The sequence below is a fragment of the Periplaneta americana genome, chromosome 2 (assembly GCF_040183065.1).
Source record: "Periplaneta americana isolate PAMFEO1 chromosome 2, P.americana_PAMFEO1_priV1, whole genome shotgun sequence".
Taxonomy (NCBI): domain Eukaryota; kingdom Metazoa; phylum Arthropoda; class Insecta; order Blattodea; family Blattidae; genus Periplaneta; species Periplaneta americana.
Window position 1 is genome coordinate 86,707,991 of NC_091118.1, and position 22,741 is coordinate 86,730,731.

The 22,741-nt window shown below is 35.9% G+C and overlaps 2 protein-coding genes across 4 annotated transcripts in view; one reads left to right on the forward strand and one right to left on the reverse strand.

Moving 5' to 3' along the window:
* LOC138694385 (zinc finger and BTB domain-containing protein 17-like) overlaps positions 1-7,716 on the forward strand; it is a 28,134-nt gene extending 20,418 nt beyond the window's left edge. The window contains exon 2 of the mRNA XM_069818074.1: positions 5,829-7,716. Within this exon, the coding sequence (XP_069674175.1) occupies positions 5,829-6,518 (690 nt within the window). The 3' untranslated portion in view covers positions 6,519-7,716. The remainder of the gene's footprint in view (positions 1-5,828) is intronic.
* Positions 7,717-7,853: 137 nt separating this feature from the next.
* Positions 7,854-22,741, reverse strand: part of LOC138694384 (CDK5 regulatory subunit-associated protein 2-like) — a 382,662-nt gene continuing 367,774 nt past the window's right edge. For all 3 annotated transcript variants that reach the window (XM_069818071.1, XM_069818072.1, XM_069818070.1), the window contains 2 exons: positions 19,461-19,719; positions 7,854-8,711 (listed from right to left, as the gene is read on the reverse strand). In XM_069818071.1, coding sequence (XP_069674172.1) covers positions 8,455-8,711; positions 19,461-19,719 — 516 coding nt within the window. In that variant the 3' untranslated portion in view covers positions 7,854-8,454. The remainder of the gene's footprint in view (positions 8,712-19,460; positions 19,720-22,741) is intronic.

Sequence of the window (22,741 nt, forward strand, 5' to 3'; positions counted from 1 at the left end):
GTCCATAACAACCTTCAGTGTATTCTGATTCTCAGTGCTAAGCAATCAGATGTCATCACGGCATTCCGAATTTCATATATGATGTCATTGATACTCCAGCGCTTCCATCAGCATCAGAGTTGATGACTGTGTCTATCAGTCACCATCAATGTATGTGATTGGTTCTTGTAAAAGGCAGGAATCGGCAGACAAATGACATTTTGCACTGCTATGTTGTCTATAATGAACACCAAGTGAAAAAAAATGTTAATAGCTTATGAACGAATATGTCAATGGGCCAGTTATTATTACTTGATCAAGAAATAATGTGTTTGTGTTCTCTTCTGAGTGAGATGAATATATGAAAATTTCGCAAAATCTTAACAACTCTCACAGCTGCCATGATAGCCCTTGAACCAAAAGCACTTTGTTTCCATTTTGCTGCAGCATGATGTTATTGATGGCCATTCGTCTGATGAGATTCCGAATACTCTGCTTTCTTTCTGACTTGCTTTCATCCTTCCCTCCAGAATTCTCTGGCTACACTACCTATGAAGAAGTCGATGGAATATCGGATACTGGAAGTCATAGGCGTATTGATATTATAACATTTAAACCTGGAGAGACAAAAGGTTATATTCTGGATCCGCCCATTAGATTTGAGACGCATCAGAATCAACCTGAGGAGGTTAATCTAGAGAAAAGGAGAATTTATGAACCCACCATCCCTTATTACAAAACATCATATAAACTCAGGGATATATAAGTCATCGGATTAATGGTGGGTGCTAGAGGGACCATAACAAAACAATTTGTGTCATTCTGTCACAAATTTGGAGTCCAACAACAGTTAAGGAAATTTCTATTCTAGCTTTCTGCAGATTTTACGGCGACATTTGTATTTCAATTCAAATTACAGTTGAATTTTCTGAGTCTATTTTTTTTATCTGTATTTTTATAAATTTTCATTATGTGAAATATTATCTACTGCAAATTTTAGTTTCTTGTAAACAAATTTCTTGTAAGAGATTTTTAATGTCCTTTTAAATGTTACTGTTTAACATTCTTTGTCTTTGGCAACCTCACCAAGTTGAAGATTGAATTATAATTACAGGACAACTAATGATACCATTATTCTTAGGGGATGTGAATAAATCTTTGTCTGGGCGGTGCACTGCGACTTTTGTAACACTGCACATTTGTTGAGTTTTTTTTAATGTTAGTAATGCTGAATTAAAATCAGTGGTGAGATTTTGTAACTGAGAAGGGGAATTCACATTGTTCTGGATGGTACTGATTTTGTTGAACTTTCATGATGGGAGAACAATACCCATCCGAAAATCCTTTCGAATAGGCTTTATTTTCGAGATATTAACTTTACAATTTGCTCACAACCTTCATAAGATATAAAGAGGAAGCTGTTGTGAACAGTCCTGTAGCCCAATGGGTAAGGTGCTGGATTAATAACAGTAGGGTTGACAGTTCGAGCCTGCTTGTTACAATGCTTTTCTTTTTTTGTATTGAAACAAAAATATTTAAGAATTATTATTATTATTTTTAATTCTGAAATACTATCCAATAGGACAACATAGCCAAGGTCACCCTATTAGAAGAATACTGGATGGAAAATGAGATTGGAACAGGCCATTGAGCCTAGATACTTGACTGTTTGATGAAGAAAAAAAATATATTTTAATTTTTCACTGATTTCTGTAGTTCATATAGTTTTGTCAGTTCTTCTGTTATATTATTAGGTTGATGCATAAGTTTAGAATGCTGTGCTTTTAAATATGCCTTGAATTTTGCAAATTTTAAGAAAGTGTGTGCTATTTGTGGGCTAAATATGCAGTGTCAAGTGAAAAAAAAGTACATTTCCGACATATTCTTCTGTGTGAGTTTAATAGAGGAGCAAAGGCAGCTCGAAACAATTGTGCTGTGTACGGGAAGAATGCCACCAGAAGAAGCAGTGCAAGAAAATGGTTCTGTGGTTTCAACATACAACACCCCATACAAAAGTGAGTGTCCATCCACAGATGATGATGTTATGCATCTGATGAGATAAAGAAAGTGTTGTGTACCATGAATTGCTTCCCAGGAATGGGACCATAATAATTCAGACATCTTGCAGTTGCAATTGAACAAAAATGACTGGGAAGACTGCATCAAGTGCTGCTGCAACACAGTAATGCACACTCGCACTCTGCTAACATGATGAGGTTGAGAGGTGATTCCACATTTCCCATATTCTCCTGATCTTGCGCTCTCATATTTCCACCTTTTCTGTTCTCTCAGTCTTCAAGGAAACTCCTTTGATAATGATGCTTTACAAACTTGGCTTGATTTCTTTAATTCCAAACTAGCAGATTTCTTCAAATACGAAATTGAAAAACTAGGTACTTGAACGTTGGCAGAGTCATAGATTAATGTAGGAGAATATATTACTGATTAATTTCTGTCTCAAAGACTTTTTTCATAGCAAAAAAAGAAAGAAGAAATGGTATGAACTTTTTCATCGGCCCAATATTTTATCATAGCAATATCATGGAAAGATATCCTGTGATTACATACGAACTCCAGTGGCATCAATAAAGGACTAGCATATACTAATAGAAATTCTTAAAATATAGGAAAAGTGAAAGTTGTGCAAAAATTTTTTTTTTTATGAAAAATGTATTTGTGTGATAGAGTTAAGGCCTTCAGACTTTCTCTTCCACTCAGCTAGAACTAACTACAACAATATAAAATATAATGAACTAAAATAGATACAATAAAATGATTTTGTGCGAGATCGTGCATATTTGCTTGTTTTCCGCACAGAATCAATACGCGGTAAGTGTGAAATACCACATTCAGTATTCCCAACGTAACACACATAACAATTTCCCTCTTCTTACCGCTTAAGCGCGACATTCATTTTACTGCTTAAGGCTTTTAACATATTATTTTTAGAGACGTTTAACATAGTAATAATTATAAATTGGAAACTTACCACTGCAATTTCACCTAAATTGCAATGTTAATTATTGTTTTTAAATATTTGCAAAAATTAAGTAAAGTCTACTACTCCACGAAACTTATTGCATTCCTGATACAAGTAACATTAAGGAAGCCGTGAAAAAATCAACAAGATTCCAGATGCTGATGTTATTACTGCAATATGTTATATAAATAATATTGTTAAAATATTAAAATGAAAAATAAATCATTACATAACCTTACCGTTTTAAGTTCGCATTTATAGACTGGGGGAAAAAAAAAGACAGACGTATATCACGGCCTGCTGGAGTATAGTAAACACAGAAAACATTTTATAGCAACAATGTTGAAAAAAGATATTTTGGTTTTCCGAAGTTGCCATCCTTAAACAGAAACCAACATGGAGATTTCATTGCAACTAATTAGAAATTCGTCTTTCAGGTATGTAATAAACTATGTTCGCACAAAATAATGTACGATACACGAGCGATATGTTTATTTTCATGTTCTCGGAAATTAAAAAAACTCAACTACGTTTCGCTTTTTCAAACTTTTCCTCGACCATGAAAAACGTCAACATACCGCTCTTGTAACGTATATTACTATTACAGGACAGTAATGGCATAAAATAATATCTTATAGAGTAAAAATATGTGACATTCCAGCATATTTTCATGCTATCCGTAATATTTTATCATCCTCAGCATCTCTCCCTTATTTATATAGAAAGCCTGCCAGAACAGTTGTTAGAAAAAATAGTTGTCGAACTCAGCTCTTGAAGAGTAGTCATGTAATTAAAAAAATAAAATAAATATAGAACAGATTGGTGACAGGCTTGAACCAACAACCTTTGATTACTGGCTGAGCAACTTATTCACTAAGCTATTGGGCCAAATACAACAGCTATACTTCCTTACTTCTCTCCTTTATTGACCACATCATCGTTGTCATGTTGAAATTTCCTGTATCTGCCCATAGCAGTCTACATATGCCTGCATGTGCTAAACAAAATTCAGTTATTTATAATTATCCCTGTAACAACATTTTTGAAAGAAAACTTAGTCATTTTTTAATCTATAACATAACAGAAATACAAACTGAGAAAGATGGGCCATATTGATTTCTAGGAAAGTCCTCAACATAATATATGTAAATAAGATCAATTGTGTTGCGTTCAAAAACTAGACTAACGTAAGTTAGACCAAGCTTGAAGAATTTCCAGGTGAAGAATATGGGTAAGGATACATAGAATTCTTAACAGAAGCTGAATATTTTGGATGAACTTTCCTCTGTGATACAGTTATGGACCAAATAGCAACACTACTTTGAGATTCTGAGGCAAATATAACATAAAATATATTATATTTGCACAAAATCCCTGTTTTTCTTACACATGAAATACTGCTCGGAAACACTATTATTTTTTATTTGATTATTACGATTTTATTTTTATTCCTCCAATTAAAGTTGAACTTAAGTATGACGTACATTGTTCTAAAAGTCGCGATAGTACCACTTACCGAAAAATAAATTAATCTACACATATTTTACAAATTACATAAATGTGTGTTACATGTGTGCTGGCCAAGTACTGTAAGATTAAAGTTGTATATGAACCAGTTGTATGTTTAATGCAAAGGATATTATGGAGAGGAGATTATTAGAAAATTTATTGTATATTTACACATACTTAACTCCTTTCAGTATATGTTATAGTAATTTCATAAACATATTACAGTAGTTGTTACTTTACACCTTCAAAGTAATCATCTCTGCCAAAGTTCACTTCTTCAAGCAATTGTATTGTATTGTATTTATTAACATTCCATGGTATTCATACATGCTTACAGCTAGAATATGGAACAAGTCAAAAAACTTAATACTATTATAAAATCTTAATTTATAGTCACAGTCTAGTTGAAATATATACAGACGAGATTTACAATATAGTGTACTAGTACGACACATAGTTTTAGTATCAATTTCATGAAACATTGTTTAATGTCATGAATTCACCTATAGAATAGAAAGTGTGAGAAATTAGGTACTTCTTTAATTTGGCCCTAAATAATTTTATGTTTTGAGTTTCATTTTTTATATCAATAGGGAGGCTATTAAACATTTTTACTGCCATATAACGCACTCCTTTTTGATAGCACGATAGACTTGCCGATGGAGTATGAGTCATTTTTTTGACGTGTATTTATTCTATGAACTGTTGAATTAGTTACAAAGTTTTCACGATTACATACGAGGAAGATTAATAATGAAAAGATATACTGACAAGCCATGGGCATTATTTGTAGTTTTTTTAAAATAGTCCTACACGATTCCCTAGATTTGGCACCTATTATTATTCTAATTACTCTTTTTTGTAATAGAAATATATTATTACTATCTGTGGAATTTCCCCAGAATATTATTCCAAAACTCATTACCGAGTGGAAGTATGCAAAGTATATTGTTTTTAAGGTATTGATATTTACTATCTTTTGCATAGATCTAATAGCAAAACAAGCTGAATTTAGTTTGGGGGTAATTTCTTTAATATGATTTTTCCAATTTAACACATTATCGATTTTTAAGCCAAGAAATTTGGTGGTTGTTGTTTCTAATAGGGATCTATTATTAATTATTGCGCTAGAAATTTGCGACGTTGAATTTGGACAGGATTTAAATTGAATTATGTAATGCAATGGTACAAGTGCGGGAACAGCACACAACGATCGTGGCGGCACAGTACATTCTCAATACAATACAAAGCATTGTCACATGACTGCTGGTTCATAAAATTCTTTACTACTGTGTACATGTTTCTTAATATAATCAATGTAGGAAATAATGTATATCTTACCTTTTGGATGTGATTTTAGGCTGAACGTGCAAAGAAGACCTGGCGCCAAGGGCAGCCTGATGGTGATGCTGGTACAAGCAAGCAACTTGGTGAAGATGGTAGCTTAAATGACTCAGGAGCAAATGAAAATGGAAACCAGGTTCGTAAGGATGGAGGGAAGGAGCCAAACACTGAAGAAGAGGAACGGGAGTTGAGAACAATATATGACAATGACCCAGCTGTGTTCAACCCAGGCGAGAAGCTGCGAATAGGAATAATCCAGCCAGCGCCCGATGGCAGCATTGCGTATGAATGTTGCTACTGCATAGAGCGATATGGTGATGCAGAGACTCTGAAGGTGCATGTCCGAACGTGTCATCGTCCCGAAATTTTGACAATGCAAATCCCAGTAGAGCTGGGATTTGGTAGCAAAGTAAATTGTGGTGCACAGCTCAGTAATGTCACAGCAACCACGGACCTTTCCAAACCATTTGTTTGTATTTACTGCACTGGGGCATTTAAATTTAAGAGTAATATAAACCTACATTACAAAGAGAAGCACACACCTTACAAGCCATTTGCATGCATGGATTGTCATGAGACATTCCGGAGATCGATGGAATTGTCACGTCACAGAGTTTACTACTGTCCACTCAGTAAGAAAATAAAAAAGACAAAAAAGGAGAGGCAGAAGGACAAGGATAAAGAGAGGGAGGATGAAGACATGTAAGATTAAGTGCAGATGAATTTTTCTACCAGTTTCAGTATTTTGCAGTCTGTAAAATTGTATTGCATGAGTAAAATTCTGAATCCTTTGAAGACTCACGGAATAATTCATGTAACAAAGCAGATAGTAGATGAACCTTATTGTTGCTTTTATGTGCAAAATGGTATATCTGAATTAATTTTAATATAGGGAAGAAATGAAGTGAACTTTTAAAAAGATTAGATCGATAGTAATGGTATGGAAATAAAGTTCCAGACTGCAGTACCATTGACAGTGTTTACTATTGATTTTTAAGTTGTGCCATCACCATTACTATTATAATAATAGTAATTCGGGATGCATGTTTGCTATTAAGCTTCCCACTCCTCCCGATTTTATTATTTATTAGAAGCCATGTCTCCTATAATATAATATTGCATTGACCTGACTGTAAGAGTTAAAAATTATTTGACACAATGTTATATGAATTTGTTGACACAACTTACGTATATTTTAACTTTGGACAATAAATATTTAAGCCATAATATGTTAAAACTTGCAGTCAGATCGTTAATAGTAATATTGATGTTAACAGGGGTGCAGTCTTGGTTGATTTATTGAGAGAATAACTATATTCAAGACTAGCAGGATACGTTTTAGATATATTAGTTGATGTATAACATTTCTCATTTTGTCTCCATAATCAGATATATTGGCCTTCTTTTCCTGATGAAACTTAGGTGTAGATATTCTTGCTTTTTATGCTGTTACATATTTTGATTATGGAGTAATGAGAAACATTTGCTTCAGAATATTGAAAACACGGAGTGCATTTGAACTTGAGTTTCTTCAGTTGTTTCAGACTAGTTGTAAAACCTTCCACAGCCTCAGGGATAAACAACAGAGAAGGTATAGGTTATCACTTCTATTCCACCTGCGTGTTTCCGTATTTCCATTTCTTTTAGGTGTATCATCAAGGTTTAGTGTTGAGGTTGTAAACCTTTCAGTTAAACTGTATGCAGTGAAATCTGTTAAAAATTGTGTGACCAAGTTTTCATAAATATATGTTACACAGTTACAGAAGTTTTACTTTCAAAGTAACTGGTGTAACAGGGTGATACCATTTGTACTAAAAAGTTACAAATGGTTACTCCAGACAACTGCATCCCTGCGAATAAAGGATAGAAGCCTGTTTTAATGTTTCTTTTGAACTATGAACTTTTTTATTTAGCTTGTATTTGTAGAGATGTATGATTGTCAGAAATGCTTACATTCTTTGGGTATTAGGGATGATCAGTGTTTCTTTCAATGTTTATTATGCACTCTGTATTTTTAAGGAAAAAATATATGCAGTCACAATTTCAATCAAAAAAGTAAGTTTTACTTTCTTTTTAAAATAAAAAATCAAGCAAAATATGTACAGTTCTAATTTCTTACATGAATGTTAGACAAACTACTTTACTACAGTTCTAGGAAACATGTGTGAAGGGTGACTCAAGTCATGAAATTAGTAAATACTTGTGCTGTAGGTACCTATGTTTTTCAATTTCAACAACCATCAGGTATGTTTGTTGCATTGTCAATCTTTCAAGTCACACAAACTCACATGAAACATGAAAATAAAAATATATGAGTGGACCTCACATTCACCTAATACTACATGTTGGCACAAAGGGATAGTTTTGGAAGGAACCATTGTCTCACTGGATGCATAATAAAATTCACAGTTCCAAATATTAAGTTCTTTGCCTTCCTCGGTGCGTTTTTGCACATCCTTCATAACCTCATATTGTGAATTCATTCATTAACCATATCACCCACATATTCCTGGGTTACAGGAAGGAACGAAGGACTTGCTTTATTTTGCTGGTAGATGGATGGAATAGAAATGCAATAGGTAAGGAAATCTCTGGTTTTAGTGCCTTAAATTTCAGATCTTGTGTAGCAGCCATAGCCATGACTATTCCACCTCTTCTGTGGATGGTGTTACTAGATCTGTTGCTCTCATGTCAAGATTTACTTTCGCTTTCTTGAGGATGTGATGAGTCTTATGAAGTTGTTTACAAATAGCACGTTCCACCTGCTTCTTTCTTTGGTTTGCTGCTGTGAGTTGAGCCAGTGTCTCTTCAAGAGCTCGATGTGTCCTGGTCAGGCGTCGTCTCAACACAATATTCTCCTGCTCTAGTTCCTTATAACTCTTCACAGATGTATCACCTCCTGCAACATCAAACACCATTCATGACTGTAAAAGAAACTTATTAGTCGTCAGAGCATTTTAAGGTTATAATTTGCATCTTTCAAAATAAAAACGTTCACTCTCACAACAAAGTGGCAATGATTCAAGGTCATATCACACTGTTCCGTACCCTGTTGCTTTTCAAAACATGGTTTCTCTTTTTCCTTTCCTTAGAGGGGTAGTTCATGTTTATTTGCCTAAAGTGGCATGCAATGCATTATATGTCATAATTAACAATTAGCTGTTTTGCATCAAAATCCACAGTTAATTCCCGATTTACCACGAAAATCGTCTGTAGCTGCATTTAGATTAGCAACAGGCCATGATTGTTTGGCCAAACACCTGCATAGAATTGGAATATATCAGTCCCCTAACTGTCCATTGTGCAACTCAAACCAAGAAATGGATTCGGAACACCTCAAAATCTGTGCTTCAGTGGTCATGATAATATCTTTGAAAAATATTGGAGTGCAAGAGGTCAAATGACTTTATTGTCAAATGCCTGGCATTAGAAAACAACAACAACAATTAGCTGTTTAACTTTTCTACCACATACTGTATTCGACTTTCAATGTAAAAATCTCTGAAAGTTAATCTGACTGGCCTTTCCAGATTGTAAAGAAGAATATCTGCCAACATTTAGGTTGGTACATATTGTAGCTTCATTTTCTTGGACGTATGGGGCTTATTTTTTCATTTGGTATAATTCAAGACTTTCGTGCTATCCATAGTGTACCTATACAATAGCTAATGTGCAGAGTTTTAATGTTGTGTTAAAAGTATGGATATTTGTCTTTTGCCATTGTGTTGTTCTGTAGTCTTATCATAATTTCTGTCACAACATTAAACTGGATAGCACAACAAAGAACAACACCACTGAAAAAATTATCACACTGTATATTAACTACAATATTGTGAATACATTGAACAGAAAGTTATTGAAAATTACTGCCACACGGGCTTTCAAATGGCACGGCCAATCATCAATAGTGACACGTCTGATATTTATGTCCAAATTCTGCACTGCTTGCTTCAAATCACGTTTCAGCCACTCCAGATTTGTGTCGTGAAGAACAAGCTTTATTCTCGAGAACGTCCCACAGTTGGTAATCAAGCGGATTCAGATCTGGAGTCAAGGACGGCCAATCTTGGTGTGCTATGAACTCGGGAACATTGTCCTTGAGCCACTGTTGCATGTGTCTAGCCCTATGAGCTAGTGCTGAGTCCTGCTGAAAAACCCCCGTATTTATTCTGATTGAGAGAGGCTTTACAATCTTCTCTAAAACAGTATTTCTGTATACTTCACCACTTGTCCTTACGACTTTTTCACAGAAATGAACCTCTGTTGCACCCTCAACCAGACCACTACAGACGATGGATGATGACCTCGTTGGATAGGAGGAATGACTTCACGAGCCTCCTGTCTGCTGTGAGCATTCACCCTATTATTTTGTTTGTTCAGTTTCTCAACATAAAAATGTTCTCATCTGTAAAAAGGATGTTTTTGTGTCCATTTTTTTGCATGCCAGCAGAAGAGGTTCTTTGCTCTCTCCCATTTGATTGCCTTCAATCGAGAAGTGAGCAGTTGACCAAAGCTCCAATGATAAGCTTGGAGTCCAAGATCTTTGTTAAGAACCCTTGACACACAGTTTTTTATACGTTCACCTCATGGGTGATGATTTTTTGTTGTTTTCGAATGGGATTTCTGCGGATTCTTTCTCGAATTGCTTTCACCACCACTGGGGTTCGAACCGAATGACATCGACCAGATCTCTCTCTGTCCTCCACACATTCAAGTTCCTCATACCGATTTATGGTGTGATAAATGAATCTTATGGTGATTCCTAGTGGTTCTTGAATATTGTGCTAGCAGAATGCTTGCACTTAGGCAGTACAATAAATGCAACCCTGTTCTCTTTCGTCGACCATTCCATCTCGCTGCTCAGTGTATACTGATTCACATAACTGTTGTGTTACCTCCAATAACACCTTCAACTTCCTGCAGGCAGCAGACCACAAGACGTGCTTTGTGTATACAAAATGATAAGACTGGGTATTACCTTAATTGAAGACTGATTGAATCAGAGAATACAATTACAGTCAACTCTGAATACAGTGAACCTAAATTGTTGGTCCCAACCTGCATACATTAAAATGTACATAAATATTTCCGTTTATAGTGAACCCTCACTTCGATTATAGTGAACCTTAAAAATTGAAGGAATGTGTTGAGAACAACTTTCTGAGTTCCTTACTCATTTAGTCAAAGAATAACAGTAGGATTAGTGATTCCTGTACTGTAAATCCAGGCAACACATGACGATCTTGCCTCACTCCACTGTCGAAGGGTTGTCATTCTGTTGTCTACTCTACTGTTATTTCTAATTCTCCACCGTCAAAAGGTTGCCTTTTGTTCTCAAAAACATTTCCATTTTGACAGATAGCATTCAAACAACGGAAAATGAAATTGTCTTTTTTATTAAAGGGGGCGGAACAAACATAAATGCAGGTAAAATTCCGATGGCTTTCAAACTCCAACTCCCTCCCAGTTTCCACTGACTCCAGAAATTCCAAGTCTGAGTATGCAGCGTTTGTAATTTCTACCTGATTAGTCAATTTCTAGTGTTCAAACAGTGAATTTACTGTATAAAAATGTCGAAGCGTAAAGTGTTGTCTTTGGAAGATAAAGCGAATATTGTAAGTGAGATTGAACGTGGTCTTTCGCAAGCGGATGTGGGTCGACAGCATAGTTTAAGTAAATCAACTGTCAGTAACATTTTGAAAAACAAGGACAAAATTCTGAATGCTTTGCATTCAAGAAAATCTCACATTAAAAAACTTCAGTTGTCTGATCGAGACGATGTTGACCAAGCATTACTAAAATGGTTTACTCTTCAGAGGTCTTTAGGAGTTTCTCTCAACGGGCTGTACTGAAGACGAAAGCAGAGCATCTAGCCAAGTTACTCGACAAGAGTGAAGAATTCGTGTGTTCTGAATAGGTGGAAAAACGACATAACATTACGGCTGGGAGGATTAGTGGAGAAACGAAGTCTATGGATCGAGAAATGACGTCAAAGTAGTTGAGTTCAGAGTGGCCAAGATTCTGTTCTGGCTATTCACCTGATGACATTTTTAATGGTGATGAGACTGGTCTGTTCTATCAATTAACACCAGACAAAACATTAAAGTTTAGTGGGGAAAAATGTGTTGGCGGGAAAATTAAAAAAAAACGAGTAACGCTGTGGATATCACTTTTGCTGACATCGTACAAAATTTTGTCCGATATTCTTTTGAGAAGATTAACTCTGTACGTAGATGAAATCATTGGGGATAATCAGTGCCGTTTTAGGCGTAATAGATCGACTATTGATCAGATTTTTTGTATTCGACAGATAATGGAGAAAAAATGGGAGTATAAGGATACAGTACATCAGTTATTCATAGATTTCAAAAAGGCATATGACTCTGTTAAGAGGGAAGTATTATATGATATTCTTATTGAATTTGGTATTCCCAAGAAACTAGTTCGATTAATTAAAATGTGTCTCAGTGAAACATACAGCAGAGTCCGTATAGGTCAGTTTCTATCTGATGCTTCTCCAATTCACTGCGGGCTAAAGCACGGAGATGCACTATCACCTTTACTTTTTAACTTCGCTTTAGAATATGCCATTAGGAAAGTTCAGGATAACAGGCAGGGTTTGGAATTGAACAGGTTACGTCAGCTTCTTGTCTATGCGGATGACGTGAATATGTTAGGAGAAAATCCACAAACGATTAGGGAAAACACGGAAATTTTACTTGAAGCAAGTAAAGCGATCGGTTTGGAAGTAAATCCCGAAAAGACAAAGTATATGATTATGTCTCGTGACCAGAATATTGTACGAAATGGAAATATAAACATTGGAGATTTATCCTTCAAAGGGGTGGAAAAATTCAAATATCTTGGAGCAACAGTAACAAATATAAATGACACTCGGGAGAAAATTAAACGCAGAATAAATATGGGAAATGCATGTTATTATTCGGATGAGAAGCTTTTATCATCTAGTCTGCTGTCAAAAATATGAAAGTTAGAATTTATAAAACAGTTATATTACGGGTTGTTCTGTATGGGACTCTCACTCTGAGAGAGGAACATAGGTTAAGAGTGTTTGAGAATAAGGTACTTAGGAAAATATTTGGGGCTAAGCGGGATGTAGTTACAGGAGAATGGAGAAAGTTACACAACGCAGAACTGCACGCATTGTATTCTTCATCTGACATAATTAGGAACATTAAATCCAGACGTTTGAGATGGGCAGGGCATGTAGCACGTATGGGCGAATCCAGAAATGCATATAGAGTGTTAGTTGGGAGACCGGAGGGAAAAAGACCTTTAGGGAGGCCGAGACGTAGATGGGAGGATAATATTAAAATGGATTTGAGGGAGGTGGGATATGATGATAGAGACTGGATTAATCTTGCACAGGATAGGGAACCGATGGCGGGCTTATGTGAGGGCGGCAATGAACCTTCGGGTTCCTTAAAAGCCATTTGTAAGTAAGTTAGTAAACGCTTTGGATATGTGCTAACATGTCAGAGACAAACAAGAGAAAACTGCTGCTAATAGGAAAATTTAGGAACTCAGGATCCTTAAAAAATGTGAAACACTTACCAGTGAACTATCAGTTCAATGATAAAAAGCTTGGATGACATCATCAATTTTCGAAACAGAATTTCGAAAGTGGGACCGAGAACTGAAAGAAAGAAAGAAAGATTCTGCTTTTGGTAGACACCTGCCCAGCTCATCCTCATGTTGAAAACCTCAACAACATCAAGCTGGTTTTTCTGCCTCCCACACCATATCAGCCCTGCAACCCATGGATCAAGGTGTGATTCGGAGCTTCAAGTCATATTACACTGCATTTAATCCACGCCTTGGAATCAAAGCAGAACACATCAATAAATGTTCTGAATGCTGTTCATTTTGCCAACAAAGCATGGAGGAGTGTGTCAACGGTCACTATACAAAATTGTTCCGGATGGCTGGTTTCGCTACTGGATGTGTAGCATTGGAAGAAGAGGATTATGTACCCCCCAAGGACCTGCTTCAGCATATTACTGCTAATACTGAAGCTGATGATTTCATCGATGTTGACTGGTGAAGTTATAGTGAATGAGATCCCATCGGATGAAACTATTGTCAAAGATGTGAAAGGCAGTTCCACTATGGAAGAAAATGAGGCTGAAAAAGACGAGGATGTAGACAAAGTTGTCACGTCGTCATAACACTTCTGAAGCCTTGTGCCCACCAAAAAGTTACATTTAGTTGCTTCTTTGCCTGGCTTGTGTCTACTAGTAGTGTTGTGTGCTAAGAAGATAATAGATAAATTCACTTCCACCAAGACTTGTGTGGAACTTACAAGACATATTAAAGCAAGATACATTAACTTATGTATGCAGACCCCCCCCCCCCCCACCATTTATATCGTCAAAAGCACCACTGTGAATCAAGTTATACAATTTAATATAATTATTATAATATTATCAGAGAATTAAACACTTGAAACTTATAGTTTAGGAAAATGATTTGATATTATGAGCCAGTAATAATGAAGATCAAGAATAAAAAATAAAAATTTAAAACTACACTACAAACATTGAGCCTATCACTTTATATAATCTTAAGTCTGCTCAGCTTTGTGGTAGCGTTCTGCCTTCAGACTAGCCGGCCTGGATTTGATTCCCAGTGGGGTTCGACATTTTCATGTAAAATTTCTACCTTGGGACAAATTTTCATTTGTGCGAGGTAATAGAACTGAAGATTTTGAAGATGACTGTACAAGAATTATATTTTTACAATACCTGTAGCCCAAATGAGGAAATAAAGAATAAATTTTCATGGTTTGGATGCAGAGGAAACTTAACATGAATGGTATACTGTTTTTCTAAACTACTCTCTGAAGTTAAAAGTGTTAAAAACTATGCTGTTCTTTTGTATATGGTATTCAGATAGTCACAACTGCAATTTATTAATATCTCTCTCAAAACCTGGTACCAACTGGTAAAAATACAGTAGTTATCGTATACATGCAGTACATTATCCCAATTATTTTTAAAGTGCATACACTTTCTTCAAAGAACACTCATGGGAAGGAGTGTGTTCTTAAACAAATTTTTGTGTGTCAGACATTTAGAGCCAAAGCATGTGGCGGTAGTGTACATACAGTGTCATATGTTCTGAATGAGGTCAAAACATCTGCCACTCAAATTGATGTAACTTATACTATTTAACTCCCCTGGCAAAAATCTTAGGACAGAAGAGAATTACTAATTTAGATCTTTGAGAAAGTTGTACTTTGCCAAACAATTTTTTAAATATGTGACAATGGGGAGTATCCCACACTTAAAAAATTTGTTCATATCATGACAAAAAATAAATTACTCTGACTCCACATCTTCCATGGGACATTTTATTATTCTGAAAATTTTAAGTTTTATCTTAGATCATATAAGTAACAGATAACTCATCGCCTGTTAAAATCGGCAGCACTTTGAAGAGAACAACCGCCAGGATCACCACCCGTCCACCATAAATGAACACGAGATGGCAGTACAGTCGCTAATGCAATTCAAATGGGAATTATGACGTGACTCCTTATGTAACAACTAGATGGCAGCGTAGTAAACCTGACAAAAGTTGTTAACGTCAAAGTCTATAAGGCTGACCTATCTGTTACATATATGATCTAAGGTTTTATGTATAAAAGAACTAATGATAGGTGAACATTTCTATTAATGAGCGGTGACATAATTGCTGTGATAATTAAATTTTTGAGGACTTCAGCCGACAACTATTCCGTAGTTTATTTAGATGAAACATTGTTTAGTAAAAATCACTGCAGGAAAGATATCTGGCAGGATTCAACTGGAAGAGGTGGCTTCAAAGTTCTGATAGGAAAAGACAGTGTGCTCATTATATGCCATGTAACATCTGCAAAACAGGATTTATGAAGAAATACAAATGGGTGTTCTGTTCCCAGCCCAAAAACAAAATGTCTGCCGATACCTTTGAAGATTGGTATGTCAACAGATTATTAAATTTACTAGAAGAAGGATCTATCATTATAATGGATAATGCCAGTTACCACTCTAGTGTAATTAACAAGGTCCCCACCACAAATACCTGAAAACCGAACACTGAAAAATGGTTGCAGTAAAATAATACAGCATATCAATCCACTGAAACCACGACAGTACTACTCCAGTAAAAAAGACATGAATTAAATGAGAATGCGATAGAAAGAGAGCACCAAATTATTCATTAAGACACCAGATCATTATCAGTCAACTCAATCAAATTAATTTTGGCCAAGTTAAAGGGTGAAGTTCCTGACCAGAACCGAACACATAGACTCGACCATGTTAAGCAACTTACATATAACGTGTTAATTTCTTTTTAAATTCTTGTTTGATTTTATTTATTTTCTTTTAATCATGATGGATGTGTAACTCATTAAAGTTAGGAGTCAAACTGCATGTATCCTATTTTAACTGAGCAGCAAATGTTCATCTGCGATGTGCAAACTTCTGTTTGATTTTACAACTTTCATACTTACTTACTTACTTACAAATGGCTTTTAAGGAACCCGAAGGTTCATTGCCGCCCTCACATAAGCCCGCTAGCGGTCCCTATCCTGTACAAGATTAATCCAGTCTCTATCATCATATCCCACCTCCCTCAAATCCATTTTAATATTATCCTCCCATCTATGTCTCGGCCTCCCTAAAGGTCTTTTTCCCTCCGGTCTCCCAACTAACACTCTATATGCATTTCTGGATTCGCCCATACATGCTACATGCCCTGCCCATCTCAAACGTCTGGATTTAATGTTCCTAATTATGTCAGGTGAAGAATACAATGCGTGCAGTTCTGCGTTGTGTAACTTTCTCCATTCTCCTGTAACTTCATCCCACTTAGCCCCAAATATTTTCCTAAGCACCTTATTCTCAAACACCCTTAACCTATGTTCCTCTCTCAGAGTGAGAGTCCAAGTTTCACAACCATACAGAAGAACCGGTAATATAACTGTTTTATAAATTCTAACTTTCAGATTTTTGGACAGCAGACTGGATGATAAGAGCTTCTCAACCGAACATGCATTTCCCATATTTATTCTGCGTTTAATTTCCTCCTGAGTGTCATTTATATTTGTTACTGTTGCTCCAAGATATTTGAATTTTTCCACCTCTTCGAAGGATAAATCTCCAATTTTTATAGTTCCATTTCGTATAATATTCTGGTCACGAGACATAATCATATACTTTGTCTTTTCGGGATTTACTTCCAAACCGATTGCTTTACTTGCTTCAAGTAAAATTTCCGTGTTTTCCCTAATCGTTTGTGTATTTTCTCCTAACATATTCACGTCACCCGCATAGACAAGAAGCTGATGTAACCCGTTCAATTCCAAACCCTGCTTATTATCCTGAACTTTCCTAATGGAATATTCTAAAGCGAAGTTAAAAAGTAAAGGTGATAGTGCATCTCCCTGCTTTAGCCCGCAGCGAATTGGAAAAGCATCAGATAGAAACTGACCAATACGGACTCTGCTGTATGTTTCACTGAGACACATTTTAATTAATCGAACTAGTTTCTTGGGAATACCAAATTCAATAAGAATATCATATAATACTTCCCTCTTAACCGAGTCATATGCCTTTTTGAAGTCTATGAATAACTGATGTACTGTACCCTTATACTCCCATTTTTTCTCCATTATCTGTCGAATACAAAAAATCTGATCAATAGTCGATCTATTACGCAGAAAACCGCACTGATGATCCCCAATAATTTCATCTACGTACGGAGTTAATCTTCTCAAAAGGATATTGGACAAAATTTTGTACGATGTCAACAAAAGTGATATTCCTCGAAAGTTACCACAGTTGGTTTTGTCTCCCTTTTTAAAAATAGGTACAATTATGGACTCCTTCCACTGTTCTGGTACAATTTCCTTTTCCCAAATAGCAAGTACAAGTTTATAAATTTCGCTATATAATGCACTTCCACCCTCTTGTATTAATTCTGCTGGAATTTGATCGATACCTGGAGACTTGTACTTTTTCAGATTTTCTATCGCAATTTCGACTTCTGAAAGCGTGGGTTCGGGTATAAATGGCTCAGCAGTCTGTATTTCAATTTCGTCCCGATCATTTCTATTTGGCCTATGTACATTTAGTAGTTGCGCAAAATAGTTTTTCCATCTGTTTAGGATTGATGAAGAGTCTGCAAGCAATTCACCATTCTCATCCTTGATCACGTTTACCCTTGGCTGATATCCGTTCTTAAATTCCTTTATACCCTTATATAAATCTCGAATGTTTTTATTCTTACTATTTGTTTCTACCTCATTCAGTTTTTCCTTCAAGTAACCTCTCTTTTTATTCCTAAGTGTACAATTTGTCCCGTCTTTCATTGAAATAATTATCTCTCTTCTCCTCAACTGGATCCTGTAAGAATTTCAATTTTGCCTGTTTCCTTCTTTCTACTACCATGCAACAATCTTCATCAAACCACGGTTTCTTTTTCTTAGTTTCATAATAACCTATGCTCTGCTCAGCTGCAATTTTGATACTATCTCTGATATTTTCCCACACGCTATTAACATCTAATTCTTTCTCAACTTCATCGGAACTTTCTAAAGTGGCAAACCTATTCGAAATTTCGACCTGATAATTTTGCTTAGCTTCCTCGTCCTTTAATTTCAAAATATTGAATTTAGTAATATTAACTTGTTGCTCTACTCGCTTGGCTACTGACAATCTTTCTCTTAATTCTCCAATCACCAAATAATGGTCAGAATTACAGTCTGCACCCCTGAAAGTTCGAATATCTACTATACTAGTATGTCTCCGTTTATCTATCAAGATGTGATGTATTTGGTTGTGTGTCAATCCATCTGGAGAAGTCCAAGTATATTTATGTATATCCTTATGGGGGAATGTTGTACTTTTGACAATTAAATTTTTCGATGTGGCAAAGTTGACTAATCTAATTCCATTGTCACTACTTGTTGCGTGTAGGCTCTCTTTTCCAATAGTTGGTCTAAAAATATCCTCCTGTCCTACTTTACAACTTTCATTTTGAGAAAAAATTGTTCATAATATATAACAGAACAAGGTGACAACTTCGTGGTAACTTACTATAAAATTGTGCTTTTATTGGTTTTTGATAGTTCATGTGTGCAAATCTGGCAGAATATGATTTTATTAGAGCTGCTTCTTTTTGAAGCAAAGTGAATTTGATAGTTCTACAACACAGAGAGTGAAAAGAAATTTTGTCCTTTAATGACTGAGCAGTAGGTAAAATTTACTGGTCATTTCTCCCCCAGTTAAAAATTCAACTGTTAGTCATCGTATCAGTGGGAGTAATGTACTTTATCTTCCAGGTGTCACACTAGAAATGAAGTTAACACTGAACCAGCATTCTAGGAAGGTCTTATTTGATTGTAACTGAAGATACTGAAAATAAGCCAACAACATTGATCATGTGTGAATATTTCCAGATCATATTATGTTGGTCAGTGCTGCAATAATAAATGATTGTCATACACTGTAACAGGGTAGGGAGAAGCTCAATTTTTCACGAAGATGATAGGTTCAAGCTTTCATCTGCATATGATGCTAGAAGCTTCTACAGCATCATGATTGAGTTGAAGATAAATTCCGAAGTGTGCATTACTTACTTGAGTTGATGACAACAGCTGTGTTGGTCGTATCCACATCAGATGCATAGCCTTCCATAGTGCTGACCATCTTGGCCACATCCACTGGTATCCCACTTGAAGTTGCCTCCAGACTCGAGAAGCGACCTTGATCACTCTCAATACCGAGGTCTGGTGATGAGTTGATATTACGTATCAGGGAAGGGTCAGTAGGGACGCTGTTTGATGAAGTGGAATGTTGTTCAGTGCGTGTTGTGACCCAGTAACTGCTGCTACAGGTCTGCCCAATCAAACAGATAATTATTTTATTACAATATAATAACATCTCACATGGAATGTGACCACAAGTTCTAATTCTATCAAGAAAGTTGGCTTCAACTACTCAGTATGAGTGTACAGATGTTGTCTCCTTTGCTTTTTTGGTCGTTATTTCCATTCTGTTGAGATGATTGTTTTATGCAGTCTTGACTAGGAGGGAATCTAAAGAGTGTTACTGCTGTTTTCTCAGTATATATATGCTTGTGTTCGTGTACTATCATGTTTTCGTATTTTTTTTTTGTAACAAAATCTTGTTGTGCTCTCTCCCTTTGGCTAAATACCAAATTACAGAGTGATCCATTTGGGTATGGATAAAATAAAAATACCGTAAAATATTTGCTACTGAACTTTATTTGTTGAAACTTCGGTATAAAGATGGGAGATTCCTTAGAGCTCAACATGACCCCCATTGTGCACCCTGTACAACTCATAATGGTGATGCAATTCAGCCCATGCCCATTGTAACATAAGAGGGGTGATTTGTTGAAAGCTTGAGTAATTTTTACTCTCAGATCATCAATGTTCCTGGGTTTCTGTGAATAGACAGAAAACCCTACACAAAGAAGTCAGGAGGGGTTAGATCTGGGGAGTTTGGGGACCAAGCCAAGAGATAGCTGCTTCTCATACTGGATTTCGCCTGCATGGTTTTTTAACACAGAACCTGTTTCTACAAATGTTCGACACCACAACATTATGGAATCGTATTAAGGTACAATATGCACACTATACTCACGTCAAAATTCCCTTTGAACTCTTTTAACATTCTCAAATTTAGCATACCAAAGAACACATTGTGCCCGCTGTTGATCTGTAGCAGCCATTTTAATCTTCTACAATTTTCATTTGTCCTTTCAGATTATGTATTGTTGATTGTCATATATGGAAACTCCCATATTTTAATCATAATATAACCGGCAAGAAACTTTTCCTACTATCATAATAGCTTTATAATAATAAATTAATATTATCCATACCCAAACGGATCAGACTGTATTATCACAATTTAATGCCTTAAAGTACCCATACACTAACATGTTTAATCAATGCAAATGTAGAAATAAAACACACCATAAACTTTCTCAATAATCAAAAGCCAAACAATGGACACACACTAACAAATCCTGGAAGAACTACTCTGTGAAATTCAAGAAGGAAGCTGTTGCTGAGATCTGACTACATACTGGACACAACTACCTTCCAGTCAGCATTTTTGCACAGAATTGGAATTTATGAATCAGAAGAATGTGTTTTATGTAAACAAGGATAGGAAATGAATAGACACCATCTTCCAGAATGTAAAAAATTTAAAAATACCTTACAAGAAATAAAAAACTTGAGTGGTCCACATGGAAGGTAAGATGTCAAATGAGTTGAATGCACCCTCATAATCAAGTCATTGCAAGTAGAACAGTATTAAATTAGCATTTTTTTATCAAGGTTAAAATCTGACTACCTAGACCAAATGAACTGTAAAACTTTCCTAAAAATAACTAATTTCACATTGAAATGATGTCTGCATCTTAAAGACAGGTTTGGATGTGATAATTTTATAGTTAAGTAACTTTCTCATTCTGATTTTGTTGGCAGTGGCCAATCCAATGTGAACAGCAGCTGCAACATGCTTAGAAATTTTTTGAATTTTTAAATTTCATTATCTAATTCAGGCACGTTCAATGCATGGTTGACTGCAGGCCGGATTTTGCTTGATTGCATATACCTATAGCAAGAAGAGTTATGAAAACGAGAATAGCTTACAGATATAATAATTTGTAATGCAATATTTCATTGATATTCCGAATGGAAAACATTAACCATTCATACTTTTCTTCCCTTAACCAGCTGAAGTGAAAGTTGTATTTTAAAATGAACTGTGAGGGAGCCCCACCTCATCATAATCACGTGATTTCTTGTGGCATCATTCATGGCCTGTGGAATGAGTAAGCAGAAGAGAAAATGTGATTCCCCAGTCTTTGAACTGAGACGTAGTTGAAATTCTCATCCCATTGTGCAGTAGTCTCTTTTACTATAGCAAAAAGATTGTAGTTTTTCAGATGGTTCTTGCTGCGTTCTTTTATAAGTTATGGATTTGTGCACATGTGTGTCTGATAATTTTCAAAACAATTATTTTAATCCATTTTGAATCTTCGTACACTACTTTTAACACGTGAATATAAGTAATTGATTAACTAGTGGACTTACTCGTGTTAATTATGTAAAGGTACAGTCACACATCGCTACTTTTGCAATGCAACTTTTGTACTGCAGCTGCAAAAGTTGCGTGTCGTGTTCACACGTAAGCCAAAAGTAGCGCGCTGCACGCTACTTTTCGTGCTGCGCAACCCGAGTGCTGCAAAAGTTGCAGCTGGAGGTTGCGAGTCTGTTCACACACAAGGCGCTACTTTTGCAGCTGCAGTCATGCTGCAGGTTTCCATCTCCGTGTTGCCTTCTCAATATACATTTTGTGGTTATGTTCGCATTATTAAGAAACTCATGCGAAAGCTTACTTATCTATTATTTGCTTTTCTGTCGTATCTAGTATTCAGAAATTGACATTATTTTTACGAGGGGGATCCAGGAAATAATGACCGTTTGCGCATACCCGCCGAGCAGCTGACTCCCCTTCCTTGTTTGAAGGTCAACTGGCTTCCTTAACATGTGTTCTCATAATGTTGTGAGTACTGGTTGCATAAAGTCGCCGTTGTGCATTTTGTGTTACTTCAAAATGAACGACGTGATTGATAATCCCGCCGACTGTGAGGTGAGGAGTGTGATTCGATTTTTGAATGCCCGACATTTGAAACTTGCAGAAATTTACCGGCAATTGAAAAAAGTGTATGGTGATACTGTAATGAATGAAAGAAATGTGAGAAAATGGTGCGAAATGTTCAACAATGGGCGAACAAATGTCCACGATGAAACTCGACCCGGACGCCCATCACTCATCACAGAAGACCTGAAGACTAAAGTGAACGACAGAATCTTGC